The sequence below is a fragment of the Podarcis liolepis genome, assembly GCF_965112155.1.
Source record: "Podarcis liolepis genome assembly, chromosome: 17".
NCBI lineage: Eukaryota > Metazoa > Chordata > Lepidosauria > Squamata > Lacertidae > Podarcis > Podarcis liolepis.
The window spans coordinates 4245406-4258649 of record NC_139571.1 but is presented as its reverse complement, the minus strand read 5'-3'; the positions used below and the strand labels follow the sequence as shown (position 1 = coordinate 4258649).

Genomic DNA, 13244 nt, shown 5'->3' with positions numbered 1-13244 from the left:
CCGAGCGGAAAGAGAGCGCGGAGGCGCCTGCGCGCTGCTTATCAACGCTGCCGCTCTAGGACGGCCGCGGACACAGAGGTTGGGCCTTGTCTAGACCGGAAGCAGCGGAAGGTCGGCGCGACACGTTAGCTTCCGGGTTGATTCTGACTCCATTTGAGTGGACGTTTACGCCTTTAACTGAGGGATAGAGGGGCGAAGGAGGTGCCCGTGCAGTTGAACATACATTTGTTGCCGAAATTTTTTAGATGGGAGATCTTAAAAACAACAACAATCCTCATGTCAGTGCTGATCGTTATAATAGCTTCAGTATTTTGAGTGTGGAATTGCCCGTGGCTTTTGAGTTAGGTGGTGCTAGTTTTCAAGGGAAGGGGCTGCAAAGCCTCTATCGACCTCCGCTCTTACTTGGCACTTCGAAATACAGTAACATAGTTGTTCTTTTTATATCTTTATCTACTGTATACTATTTCTGTTATCATTGTACACATAAATAATAAAACATGTACTGTACATGAGTGACAAAAAAATGGGTCACCGGGGGTGTAAAATGCTAAACATATTATTTTACAGTACCGTAATAATGAGGTAAACCAGTTCAATGAATTCTTTAAAAAAATCAGCTTGGGAAACAGAGTAATAGTTGTTTTATTAATGTGGCTGTAATAAGCAATTTTGTCGAAAGTTTGCAGAAAAAGAAAACAAAGACTTAATTCACATTGAAGTCCAGTATGTGTCATTTAACTTGCTGGCTTTCCGTATAGTCTTCAACCCCGAAACGAGGAGCAATTTTATGAAGACGTCCTTGCTTGCACAGTTCTACTCTTACTAAGGATGCATTGCAGCTCTCGTTGCATTCAGCTGAAATCATAAATAAGCAAAAGCAACACTATACGAAGAGCAGAATAATTAAACGAATTTCTATTCGTTTGGCGCCTACTGCGAGCCCTCCTTCCTTTGGACATTCCGACCTGCTGGGTTAATAACTAATAAAATGGCAGCTGTGAGTTATTTACGGTTGCAAAGTACGAATGAGAATGCTAGGAATCCCGGAGAATATCCACCGGGAATTATAAGGATCTCAAGCTCTGTCGGAAGAGACGGGCTAAAGCAACTTTACTGCGCATGCGCTCCTCCCGCCGCCGCTTGTGCAGGAAGACGCGGTTTCTTACGGGATTTCGTCACAGGTCTCGCGGTATCTGGATAAGACTCCTCTTAATTCGCCCCCCTCAGAAGATTCCAGGATGGCGGCGTCGGCAGTTTTGTACACTGGCAGGCAGCTGTGGAGGCCAGCCTTGCTGGCGTCCCGCTCGGTAAGACGACGGTTTCGACTGCGGTTGTGGACAATGACCTTGTCCGGAGGTGAAGAGAAACCGGCGCCGCTTCTTGGTTTCCTCTCAGGGGAGTGGGTGGGCGGGCTGGGGCAACCGTTGCCATGTTTCCGATTGGTTAAGAAGGCAGCCGGTGGGTGGGGCAAAAGGAGAATGATGCTTTCGCATTGGCTGGCCTCTTATGGAAAGGTTTTTTATTGGGCGCTTCCTTTGGGACTCGTTGCGTAGCAGATAATTTTGATTGGGCGATAGATATGAGACTAGGAGAGGAGAATTAAAGGGCTAAAAGCACAACCAAGGAAATGAAAGGAAAGGAAACAGCTCTGTTTGCACGAGGAGGAGATGATGATGATGATGATGATGATGATTAGTAACCTCCATAGCAATGAGTCTGGAATAACTGCCACCCATTGCTTTCATACAGACTTATTTATTAATTGCATTTATCTCCCACCTTTCATCCAGGGAGCTCAAGGTGGTTCACACTTTTCCTGCTGCTCCCCATTTATCCTCACAACAGCAGCAGCCCTGTGAGAGGCTGGCCCACAGTCACCCAGGGAGCTTCATGGCTGAATGTGGATTTGAACCCTTCATTAGCATTACATATTTGATCATATTTGATGGGACAGTTGAGCAAGAACGCTTTGGCAGAGCAAATATCCATCTCTAGCTTCTGGCAAAGGGGAGTAAATGAAAGATCTCGCTCAAACCTGGAATTTCACAGAGTCAGACAGGACACCTAGTGTTTCATTCCTGTCTTGTAAGAATCCTTTATTTCTGGATTCCCCAAATCCCCTTCCTTAGCCTATACTGTTTTTCTCTCTCCCTCACAGGTGCAGGCTCTAACGGATGGCAGTCGCAGGAATGTGGCCTCGGTTTGTATTGCTTGTGCTTGCTATCCTTTGTCACAGAGAGATGTTAGGAGAGGCACTCTTGTCTTCAGTTGTACATTATTTCCCCCACAAATTCACTGACCGCTGTCTATGGACGGAAGGGTGTGATAGGAATTATTTGGTCTTAGATATATGGTAATGTTCATAACCGCACATACATAGATCAGCACAGGAAGACCAACCTGGAACCATTTTGATTCCTAAACTGACCAAATGTTTTCTCTGCAAGGTCAAAATGGAAAAGCCTCCCCATTGTCTTTTCCTTCACAAATCCTGTCTTAAGGGTATGTCTGTGTTTGAATAAGGTGTGAGCCTGTGACATGGACAGGAACTAAGTATTTATCACTACAAAAGACTGGCCAGGCTCCCCAGGCAATCCAATCAAGTAACCTGCCAGACAGGAAATAAACAAGGATAAGAGAAAAACAATATTGAAATTTCTGTTTTAAGACCACCTTTTCTGTGATGTATCTGAGGGGTGGTCTTAGGTTACACCCCTTCTGTGATGTATGTATGATGTTTCTGGAGGGGTGGTCTTGATCTACAGGATGGGAATTTCAAAAGTCTTTATAAGCCCTTGCACAGCATTTTTTCTGGGTCCTCCTCCTTTCCTGCGTGTGAGGGGAGCACCCTGTTGCAACAGATCAATAAAGATCAAGCTTACTAGCTGCTTTGCTTCTCAATATTCTCTGGTTGGCCTCTGTTATTCTCTCCTACCAATAGGGAACCTATGTAAGGACTCTGTATGGGCTCTTGGATACCCCATAAGGGAAAAGGGCATATTTTTATTTACAACAAGGGGAATGTAAATGGTCCTGATCTGACATCAGTTTCTATTCTTTTTACTGATTGAGCACCCGAGGAGTTGGGATCAAATCTGGTATGCAAACAAAATGTTGCAATCTAGGACAGTTTCTTCTCTTGGAGGCAGATGTTTTAATGGGCTCTGCGATGTTGACCTGCCTTTTCCATGTCTTCTCTTTGTTCAGTTGGAGTAATAATTCTGACTTATTAACTGTGTAGGGAAATTACAAGGTACTAACAGCCTTGTACCTGTTAAAATCAGTGCAGTTTTCAAAGGTTCAGTCCATTATCTTGATTCAAAATGGCATCCAATTTGTCACAACATAGATGAAAACCTGCTCCTTGATTCACGAACTGTTCTGCAAAATTTGGTTATGATATCTTAAAGAGGTATCCAAATGCATAGCAAGCAACTAACTTTCCAAAATACATGGACAAATTAAAAAGATCAGTGGATAACATTTCAGAGGCACCAGATATACTTTCTGGACCCTTGGAAATTTGGTCTTGTAGTACTTAATACACTCTGGCTTCCCTGTTCACTACAGCTGGTGTCCGTGAGTGTTGGAATCCTGGTCATATTTGTTTTAAAATTGCAGTACTATAATGGCTCTAAGGACATAAGAGATTGTAAAGCATTCTGCTGGTTAAAATGCTAGATGAAGGATCTTGGCAAATGTTTGGTTAACAATAATTTTTTTTACACTGCTGCCTGTGAATCTCCTGTTCTTTTTTTCCTTTCCTATCTTCCCCATATCTGTTCCTGATACATTGCCTACAGCAACAGACTATTGTAAGTAGTTTTCCTACCATTTCAATTTTAAACTTGGAGTTACAGCCAATGGGTTTAAGTCTCCTATTCCAATTATCAAGTATTCATCAGGCTGCAAATGTCCCAAGATGGATGGTAACTGGCAAAGGGTGGTTGCTAAGACTGACACTACTGAGCTAGAATATATGGACCATTAGTCCTGAGTTAGCCTCCTCTCCCAAGTTGGAAACAGTGGGCTTAAACCTTTCTTCAATTTGGTTTTGGAAACACTGTCTCCTGAATGGGGTTTGATAAGCTAGGGTTGGGGATACTAGTGTCTATACAGTGGTACCTCGCAAGACGAATGCCTCGCAAGACAAAAAACTCGCTAGACGAAAGGTTTTTCCGTTTTCGATTTGCCTCGCAAGACGAATTTCCCTATGGGCTTGTTTCGCAAGACGAAAACGTCTCGTGACTTTGTTTTCTTTGTCTAAAAACAAAGACATGTTTTGTTTATAAAGTTAATTTATTTTCCCTTCAATTTTTGAACTGCTCTTTACAGTATGTGTGACTTTAAAGAGCAGTTAATAAACTGTTGTTGTACCAAATTTGGCTTTGTTTGGACTTTTTTTGACCATAGGAACGCATTAATTGATTTTCAATGCATTCCTATGGGATTTCGTGCTTCGCAAGACGAAAAATTCGCTAGACGACAAAAATTGCGGAACGAATTAATTTCGTCTTGCGGGGCACCACTGTATTTACCACTGGAAACCAAAGGTCAGAGTGGCTAAAATTCAAGGCAACTGAGAATATCATGACAATCCTTAGTGCTGGTTGAATGTAGTGTAGCAAGCTAAAAGAATGAGGTGAGAATGGGGTGGTCTGCTGGTTAGAATAGAGCAGCTGGTGTTACCCAGCTGGGATCTAGGACTCTCAGGGTTTCATTCTTCACTTTGAACAAATAATCTATACCCTTGTTGTTTTTAAGCTCTCCTGATCATCAGAAGCTTGTCAGGGGTTCCTTATAGGGAAGGAAGATCCATAACAGTGAACCAGCTTGTTTGCCTTCCATGCTTTGTGTAGGCATAGGGAAGTGCTGAGCATGTTCTAGGATGCTCCCCCTAGTTAGCAAGGGGTGACAGTGAAGCCCAGTAGGCCTGACCAAGCACTCCATGCAAACTGAGTGGGTGACTTAGAAAATGCCCCAGAACCCTCTGCAGTGTGGGTGGGGGCATTTCATGGCAGACTCTGCATGTCAGTGTGGAAAGGGTTCTTTGGAGGCTTGTCTGAAAGGCATTGGCCTAGATGAACATGGCAGGGATGTGTAGTGACTGAGAACAAAGGCCTCCTAAGATTCCTGGGCAGGGGTGTGGCCTAGCCAAAAGTATTACGATTTGCAATATTTTGTTCCAAACTGCCTAAACCTGCACCTCTTTCTCCACAGCCTCCACCAGCCAAATATGGGGGACGCCATACTGTGACAATGATTCCTGGAGATGGGATTGGGCCGGAGCTTATGCTTCATGTCAAGGAGGTGTTCAGGTACAAATTTCCTCTCTGTGTGCCTCTCCAGAGCTGTGCATAAGACCCAGAAGGCTTGCTTATGTGCACTGATCTGTCCTGCTAACTAACAGACATTTTTTGCCTCTCAAAGCCATGGCTGGAATTCACCTTGACTGCCCCACCCTTCTCTTCTCTCTACCCCAGGCATGCCACTGTGCCTGTGGACTTTGAGGAAGTTCTGGTCAGCTCAGAGGGATCTGAAGAGGACCTGCAGAATGCTCTCATGGCCATCCGGCGCAACCGTGTAGCCCTCAAAGGTGATCCTTTGCTTTTCACAGCATGCAGAATTGTGCCAAGTTCTGCATAAAGTGAAGTCGAAAGGAGGAAAAAGGGGTGTCCTGTGTATCTTTTCAGGGGGCGGTTGGAAAGGGCAGATTTGTTTTACTGGGCTGCATGGGCTTAGTAAAGGCCAGTATCCACTTATTTTCCAAAGCCACATTTTGGATTCATCTGGTCCCCTTTCCTTCTTCCCTTCTTCCCTCTTCAGTCCAAAACGAGCCTATTCTAGGTTTCGCCTTAACAGTATTTGAAGATGCTTATTTTTTTATTACATTTATATACCATCTCTGTCTTCCAAGGAGCTCAAGATGGTGTGCATGGTTCTCCTCCTCCCCATTTCATCCTCACAACAACCCTGTGAGGTAGGTTAGGCTAAGAGATGGTGACTGGCCCAAGGTTACCTAGTGAGCTTCATTGCTGAGTGAGGAGTTGAACCCTGATCTCTTAGGTCATAGTCCAATACTCTGCTGCATTTAAACCTATATCTAATATTGCATCCTTGTGATAGCTCTGGAAAACTGGTGCTGCTTATTCCCATTTTGTGGATGGAGGAACTGAAACTACATGTCTGACTGCTGTGGAATCTGAATCCAGATTTCCCAGGCTTGATATTTTATCCACGTTTGTTTCTAACCCATCAGGAAAGAGGACAATTTATATAGCTGCAATTTTCAGATTGCCCCATATTGGTGTGTTATGTTTACTAAGGCCAGGGAGTGGATCCTCTTATTAACTGGTTCTCTTTTCCTGGCTTTATAGGAAATATCGAGACGAACCATAACTTACCACCTTCTCACAAGTCCCGGAACAACATAATGCGGTGAGTTGAGAGAGCGGCTTAGCCTAGTTGCCAAGCAGAGTCCTAAGAGTTGGGAGTGTGGTTTAGTCTGTATACAACCATTCATTTCCATTTTCTACCCCTGTCTAGAGGCTTTAAAAAAAATAGTGGAAGTGGAAGGAAGTATGTAAATGAGGCCAGTAGTCTTAATTTCTGTATTGCTTCCCATAGTGATGCCACAAGTCACAGGACTGACATGTTACTCTAGTACCCACACATTATCTGCAGCTCTGCCCTCTGTTCCTTGGTGTGGTTTTGCTTCTGGTCTGCTGAGCTGGGAAGCACATTGGAAAAGCAAGCGGCAGCATTCTTGCTGGTTGGGTGTGACCCTGCATCACAGCCCTCCTGCTCCCATCCAGGTGTGTCACAGAATCTCATTCCCAATGATGTGGGTTGGTCATCATCCATAGCATATGAGGTTCATCTCTCCTAGCAAGACGATACTCTTGTTAAGGCAATTGGCGAAAGTAGGGAGAAAGTGGATCTGGGGCAAAAGGAACAATTGTCCTTTCTGAAGTACACAGAATCGCAACAGTTGTTATTCTGAGTAGAATCTGTGCCGTGTGACCTTTTCCTTTCCCTCTCTGATTCCACAGCACAAATCTGGATCTGTTTGCTAATGTGATTCACTGCAAGAGCCTTCGAGGAGTGGCAACCAGGCACCATGACATTGACATACTCATAGTCCGAGAGAACACAGAGGGAGAATACAGCAGCCTGGAGCACGAGGTGCTAATTAGCAGAGGCATCCATTTTTGCCCTCTTTATTTCTCCCCAAATCCCACTCCCTCCTCAACCCTATTTGCATTGGGGCAGTGCTGTTTCCTCTCCAGGTGGGCTTTTTTCCTTCCCTTCCCTTCCCTTTCCTTCTAAAGCATACTGACTCTCTGCTTGAGGCATATCATGATCAGGATTGAGTGGTGATGGGATAGTCCTGCTATATGGCAAGTGACCTTTTAGTGAGGTGTCAAAGATTGTATGATGGTGGCCAGCAACTGACAGTCCAGGGGTTCAGTCTGGCTCTCATCCTTCCATTCCAGGGATTCCTTCCTGTGATTGCGTACTTCCAAATGGTTCCTCCTGACAAAAACCAAGATGTTGGCAAGTGGCTTTTTTCAGTCACAGGGACTGGCTCTGTAAAAGCTCCTCCATACTAGCATATTCACTCACTCACTCACAGACATTTGCTTTGTCTCGCATGGGTGTGAAAAAACAGGCGAAGCCTGCAGCTCTTGCTCAGTTAAATAGATTGCCTCTAACCAGGGTACTATGATACATCATAGGGGAAAACCACAAGCAGAAAGTTGGTTTCCTAAAACTGGCAATCCCTCCAAGGATTGCAGTAATCTTTCCAAGTAGGACATCATTTCCCACCCAGTCCCAACTGAGCTAGAGGTAGAAACTAGGAGTTTTGATTTTGCCTGTTCTGCCCCTGCCCCCTCCAGAGCGTCTCTGGTGTAGTGGAGAGCCTGAAGATCATCACAAGGACCAAGTCGCTGCGCATCGCAGAATACGCCTTCAAGCTGGCGCATGAAGCTGGGCGCAAGAAGGTGACCGCCGTCCACAAGGCAAACATCATGTACGTTAGGGAACATGTAGGCCTTTCTTCAGCGTACGTGTGTGGGAGCAGGAATGGGTGTAGCTGGGGGGGGGGGGGTTCTGGCTCAGTGGTGTAAAGTGTGCCACAACTTGTGCCCAGTAGGAGATGCCTCAATTCTTATTTATGCACCCTGCAAATCAGGCTATTGTGCCGTGAAATTTTATTCCTAGGCTGCCAAGTCAGGGATCAGGTTTCTGTTCTGTGTGGAAGAGGTAGGCTGTACAGGCCTGACTGTACGCTAGCATCATAGACCTTTCTGCTCTTGTTCAGGAATACCACAAACATTTGCTGCCTCTACAGTTTGAGGTGCCTTTGCTGCAGCTTTGACTGAAATTTCCCCTCTTTTTCTCCCATGTTAGGAAGCTGGGTGATGGCCTTTTCCTGCAGTGTTGCAAAGAGGTGGCAGCTGGCTTCCCAAGCATCACATTTGAGAGCATGATTGTCGACAACACTACTATGCAGGTACTTGGATGGTCTAGTTTTATGTCTAGCTGCCATTTCAAACACAGGACACCTGAGTCTTCTTTGTAGACAGGTCAAATCTTTGTGTTCTTCATTCTCTTTGGCACTGCTGTTCAGGGATTGCCACCATAAATCGCTTTGAGATTACCACCTTAATCCATTCACATGGATTAAACATGCACAGGAGTCAGTCCCAGCATTTTGTGCCCACAAGCATAACTTTGGGGTTTTTTGTTTTGTTTGTTTTTTAAAATAGAATCACGAGAACTGGAAATGTCAAGCTTTGTAATAGTCAAAGCAATTGTTATAAAGGAAACGGAAGATATTTCTCAGGATTTACTTTGGAGGGAAAACAAGTTGGCTAATAATGTAACTTTCTGTTTAGAATATGTGACTTTTGCAGATCATTCAGAGAAATTGTTTAAATTAGGAGTGCTTTTATGAAAGCTTCCATGCAGACCTGAAACTTCATCACTGTTGGGATGGGTGGGGAGAGGAGGGGACATGAATCACTACTCTCACCTTTACACTCACTGCTGTCTCTGATTTTCCTAGCTGGTGTCCCGTCCACAGCAGTTTGATGTCATGGTTATGCCTAACCTCTATGGCAACATTGTCAACAACGTCTGTGCTGGACTGGTTGGGGGCCCGGGCTTGGTGCCAGGTGCCAATTACGGGCGTGATTATGCAGTTTTTGAAACGGTGAGTTTTTGAGAGGGTGGTAGATGTCAGGCTCCGGTAAAGTGGGGTTGAGATGAAGAAACACCGAGGGCAGGAATGCTACTTGATTTAGTGAGAAAGGGCTCCTAAGGCAGAGGCTCTGGCTTCCAGATGGGCCTGAGCACCAGGATCTCTCCAATAAGCATCGCCTGGAAGAAAACTGAGGGGGACGGAAGAGAGCAGAACACACAAGCAAAAAAATAGGCCACGTGTATCTTTGCCTCTCCATTATTCTATGTTGGTTTCTTTCATTTTGGAAACCCTCTTGCTCCCTCAGACAATATAGCCTGCTCTTTCAATGCCTTATCTCTCTTTTCTCTCTCTTCAGGCCACACGCAATACTGGCAAGAGCATTGCTGGCAAGAACATTGCCAACCCCACAGCCATGCTGCTCGCCAGCTGCATGATGCTGGACCACCTGAAGTACGTGCGCATACCCCTTTCCCTTTCTCAGCTGCTGCCGCCACTGCCTGATAAAACTGCTGCAATTGTTTCCCCATTTCCCAACTATGAGAGCCAATGTGGCATAGTGGGTTAGCCTCTAAGATGGGGGTGTGGAACCTTTGGCCCTCCAGATATTGCCATCATCATCCCTGACGGTGCTTGCAATGGCTGATGGGAGTTGTAGTTCAGCAACATCTGGGGGGAACAAAGATTCCCTTCACCTGCTCTAGGCATTCCCAAGTTCAAATATCTACTCAGCCACTAAATTATTGGGTGACACTAGGTGGAGAGATGTCTCTAAAATGTGGGAGCTACTGCACACTTACCTGATCGTCTTGGGGAAAGTGTGAGACAAAAATGAAATGTTTGTCTCAGTGGCAGATTCTTCCATCATAATAGGGGAGGGGGGGGGGAAAGAGAGACTGCATTTGTGCTGCTGTTTCTCACCACTTCACTCTGTTGTTCATTGCAGACTGCACAACCATGCATCAATTATCCGCAAGGCAGTTCTGGCCTCTATGGACGAAGCAGAAGTGAGTTGTTTATTCCCTTCCCAGGCCAATGGCCTATCAAGAGAATTGGGGATATGGGCTGTTAGCTACTGGGTGTTCTTCCTGGGTCTGTACATACCAGCAGAGGACTTAAAAACCATTGTCAAATATCTCAGATTGATTTCTTGTTTGTTTCGGAGGGCACCCAAAATGTGACTTGCCAATCCAAGTCAGGCTTTTGGGGTGCGGGTCTAAATGATTCCTAGAGCAAGTGTGAAGGATGCAGCCATTGGGCCCATGAGTCTCTAAAGATCCCTAAGGCATGACAAGGATGGCTGAGCAGGTACTAGTCCATGTGCCCTACTGGGGGTGCAGTTGGATCAGAGAACATGGCCATGACTTGTACAGCAACGCAGGGACTTGTAGTGAGAAGTAAATGAAGAAGCTTGTGTCAGTTGGTACAGTGGGGGAGCAGAAGTATCAAGTTGGTGGCATTGTGGAAAGAAGGTTGGGCGGAATAGTCTATCCCTTCAATTGGTCAAGAGCCACAGGTTTCCAAGAGTGCACCATCATACGTGCACAACCACAGCGTGTATGTATGCGTCTGCATGTGGGTGTCCCTTGGTAACTGTCCTTACACTTTGAGTAGGTAGCCCATCTTCACTACAAATGTCTGTTGCCTATTTGGCATTTTCATTTGTGGATGCCATGGGAAATAGTTTTTACCTTGGTGATGTCTCTAGCTCGCCCATCCCTTTGGGAACTGCAGTTTCCAGTGTTTTGCTGGGACAAAGGGATAATTGCAGTGCAGATACACCAAATGTTCGAGTGGCTTGCAACAGTGTTTACAGATAAATTAAACAGTAAAAAAATGAAGGTCCCAAAATGCATGTTTGGGCTGAAGGGGGTTCTTGGCTCCCAAAAGTTTGAAGACAGACTGCTAGTTAACTAAACTGAAGACTGTGAAGGGGCGGTTGTGAGTGAAGGTGGCTTAATACAGCTTTTTTCTTTATTTTTCCTCTCCAGACTCACACACCAGATATTGGGGGCCAGGGTACAACCTCAGCAGCTGTTCAGTCCATCCTGCAACAGATAAAAAAATCTAACCCGAACCTGGCAATGGTGAGTTGGGTAGGAAGGTGACAGGTTTGCAGCTCTCAAAGGGGGGGGGGGGAGGGTTGAAGTGGAAGGTGAAGAAGGGAAGTTATAAGATTTTGATGAAGTGCAGACCAATGTCATCATACCAATGTTTTTGTATGATTGTACTTGCTTGTCCTTACTGAGCAGCTTCTGCCTTTAGGGATTGGATGTAAGGCAGGAGAAGAAAGGGCAGGGGCTTAAGGGGCACTGGTAACAGCAGAATTTAGGGGCTGCGTGGACACAAAGGATCCTCCTGCGACTGAAGCCGAGCAGTTTTAAACTTCCCTTGTCCTTGCCTTAGGCTTTGCCTCTTTACAAAATGGGAATTTTAGTGATTAACCAGTGTGAGGTTGGGCAGAATGAAATAGAAGTAGTTCTAAGTCTGTGTAGCTAGCTTTGCCATTCAATTCTTTTTACCTTTGCCTGTTATTGTTTTTTAGTGACATTCTGAAGCCAAGGAACCAGGCTCAATAGCTGTTTGAGCTGCAACTGAAACAAATACCCCTCATGTCTGCCTGAAGGAGGCCGGAGCAACTGCTGCCTGTGACTAGAACAGACTGTTCCATTGTGAACTAGCCAAGCACAAACTCCCATCTTCTGTATATAGTGTGTAAGATGGCAATTCATACCCACCTCACGAAAGGGAAATAAATGGAAATGTGAGGCCTATCATGTCTCCGTGTCTCCTGCTTTTAGGCTGACTAGTAGATAAGCACAGCTAAGTGGATTAATGGTGTGGTGAGAAAGAGCAGCAGGGGAGAGGGAAGTTTGGGGCTATGGAGCATGGTTTTTATCGTAGGGAAGGATCCTGGTGACTTACACTGAAGGAACTTACAATCAAGGACTGGCTAAGGCAGCAGCCAAATACAAGGGCCAGACTCCCCTAATTAGGGAAGAGAGCTGGCTGCTTCCTGCAGTATAACCTACCACCATGGCACCTGCAGACTGGAATCTAAGATTGTGTCGGTTTTTAAAGAAGCAGGTTTTCCTGTGGCTACAGCTGCACATCCCTTTGTTCCAACACAGTACAGAAAGACACACTTAATTTTCAATGGATTTTGTGAATGCCAAAGAGAATGGTGATATAAAAGCTAAATTCTGCAAGCAGCATATGACTTCTGCTGCTGCTAGCAGTGGGGAGCACTAAAGAGCTGCAGCCTACTAATGCTTTGCCCCCAATCAAGCACTGCCTAGACTTAAAATCCTATCTTTACAGTCAGGGACTAGAAACATGCACTCCAGGGCAGGAGGAGAGGTCTATACAGAAAGCAGCCTCCTGGTAAATGGTTAGGTTCATGCAGACCTTGTTTAGCTGTCTTAGGTGTGGTAAATTTCAGACCCACAGGCTGGATGTGGCACTCTAGTCCTCCAGAACTCTCCACCAGGCTGCATCCCGTACCGGACCTGCTCTGTGTCCTTGAGTGCTTTTGCCCAGATGGAATGTGTCCTTGGAACTGCAATAATGGCTCATGTGTCTGGCTGTAGAGGTGTGTATGTAGAAACCTCTGACTTCACACAGGTGCAGTAGGTGACAGTCCACCTAAGGTAAGAGTCACATCGGTTGCTCTGTCAACTTTGCCTCTGACTCCTAGCGCTGCTTCCAGCCCAGCCCTTGGAAGTGTGTGTGGCCCTGGGCTGGGAGAGGCTCCCCATCCCTGGTGTATTGGGAACCTTCTACGTTTGCTTTTTCTTTTACAATGAGGGGCTGATATTTCTCAAGGTGAGTTTTGTTCTGAACTTCCATTCTACTCTGTGGCAGTGTGAACTTTTACCACCACCCTCCCTCCATAGCACTGCACACCCAAGATATCAATCCCAGAAGGGAAGTAGAAGAACAACTTTCCTTAGAGGGAGTAACTCTAACCCCTTTCCCTTCACAGGAGTTGAGAACCTGATCCTCAAGAGGTTCTCCTCCAGTGTGGTCTTCCTAA

General features: G+C 45.6%; 1 protein-coding gene and 1 long non-coding RNA gene across 2 annotated transcripts; one reads left to right on the top strand and one right to left on the bottom strand.

The window, feature by feature from the left end:
- Nucleotides 1-623: 623 nt before the first annotated feature.
- Nucleotides 624-1305, bottom strand: LOC310696833. Its single transcript, XR_014520753.1, has 2 exons — nucleotides 1167-1305; nucleotides 624-855 (listed from the first exon to the last, which is right to left on the bottom strand). It is a non-coding gene; the product is annotated as an uncharacterized lncRNA (long non-coding RNA).
- Nucleotides 849-11982, top strand: IDH3G (isocitrate dehydrogenase (NAD(+)) 3 non-catalytic subunit gamma). Its single transcript, XM_083482881.1, has 14 exons — nucleotides 849-1307; nucleotides 2159-2200; nucleotides 3804-3815; nucleotides 5221-5318; nucleotides 5484-5596; nucleotides 6378-6438; nucleotides 7053-7185; nucleotides 7902-8035; nucleotides 8416-8518; nucleotides 9074-9220; nucleotides 9567-9661; nucleotides 10155-10215; nucleotides 11200-11295; nucleotides 11754-11982. Exons 1-14 carry the CDS (start codon nucleotides 1239-1241, stop codon nucleotides 11754-11756), a joined length of 1167 nt encoding a protein of 388 aa, XP_083339007.1. The 5' UTR covers nucleotides 849-1238; the 3' UTR covers nucleotides 11757-11982.
- Nucleotides 11983-13244: the final 1262 nt, after the last annotated feature.

Excerpts from the sequence above, each read along its gene's own strand:
- IDH3G (XM_083482881.1), top strand. The coding sequence starts at position 1,239 with ATGGCGGCGTCGGCAGTTTTGTACACTGGCAGGCAGCTGTGGAGGCCA. Across the intron at positions 5,597-6,377 it reads CAACCGTGTAGCCCTCAAAG|GAAATATCGAGACGAACCAT; the intron begins GTGATCCTTTGC and ends CTGGCTTTATAG. Across the intron at positions 7,186-7,901 it reads ACAGCAGCCTGGAGCACGAG|AGCGTCTCTGGTGTAGTGGA; the intron begins GTGCTAATTAGC and ends TGCCCCCTCCAG.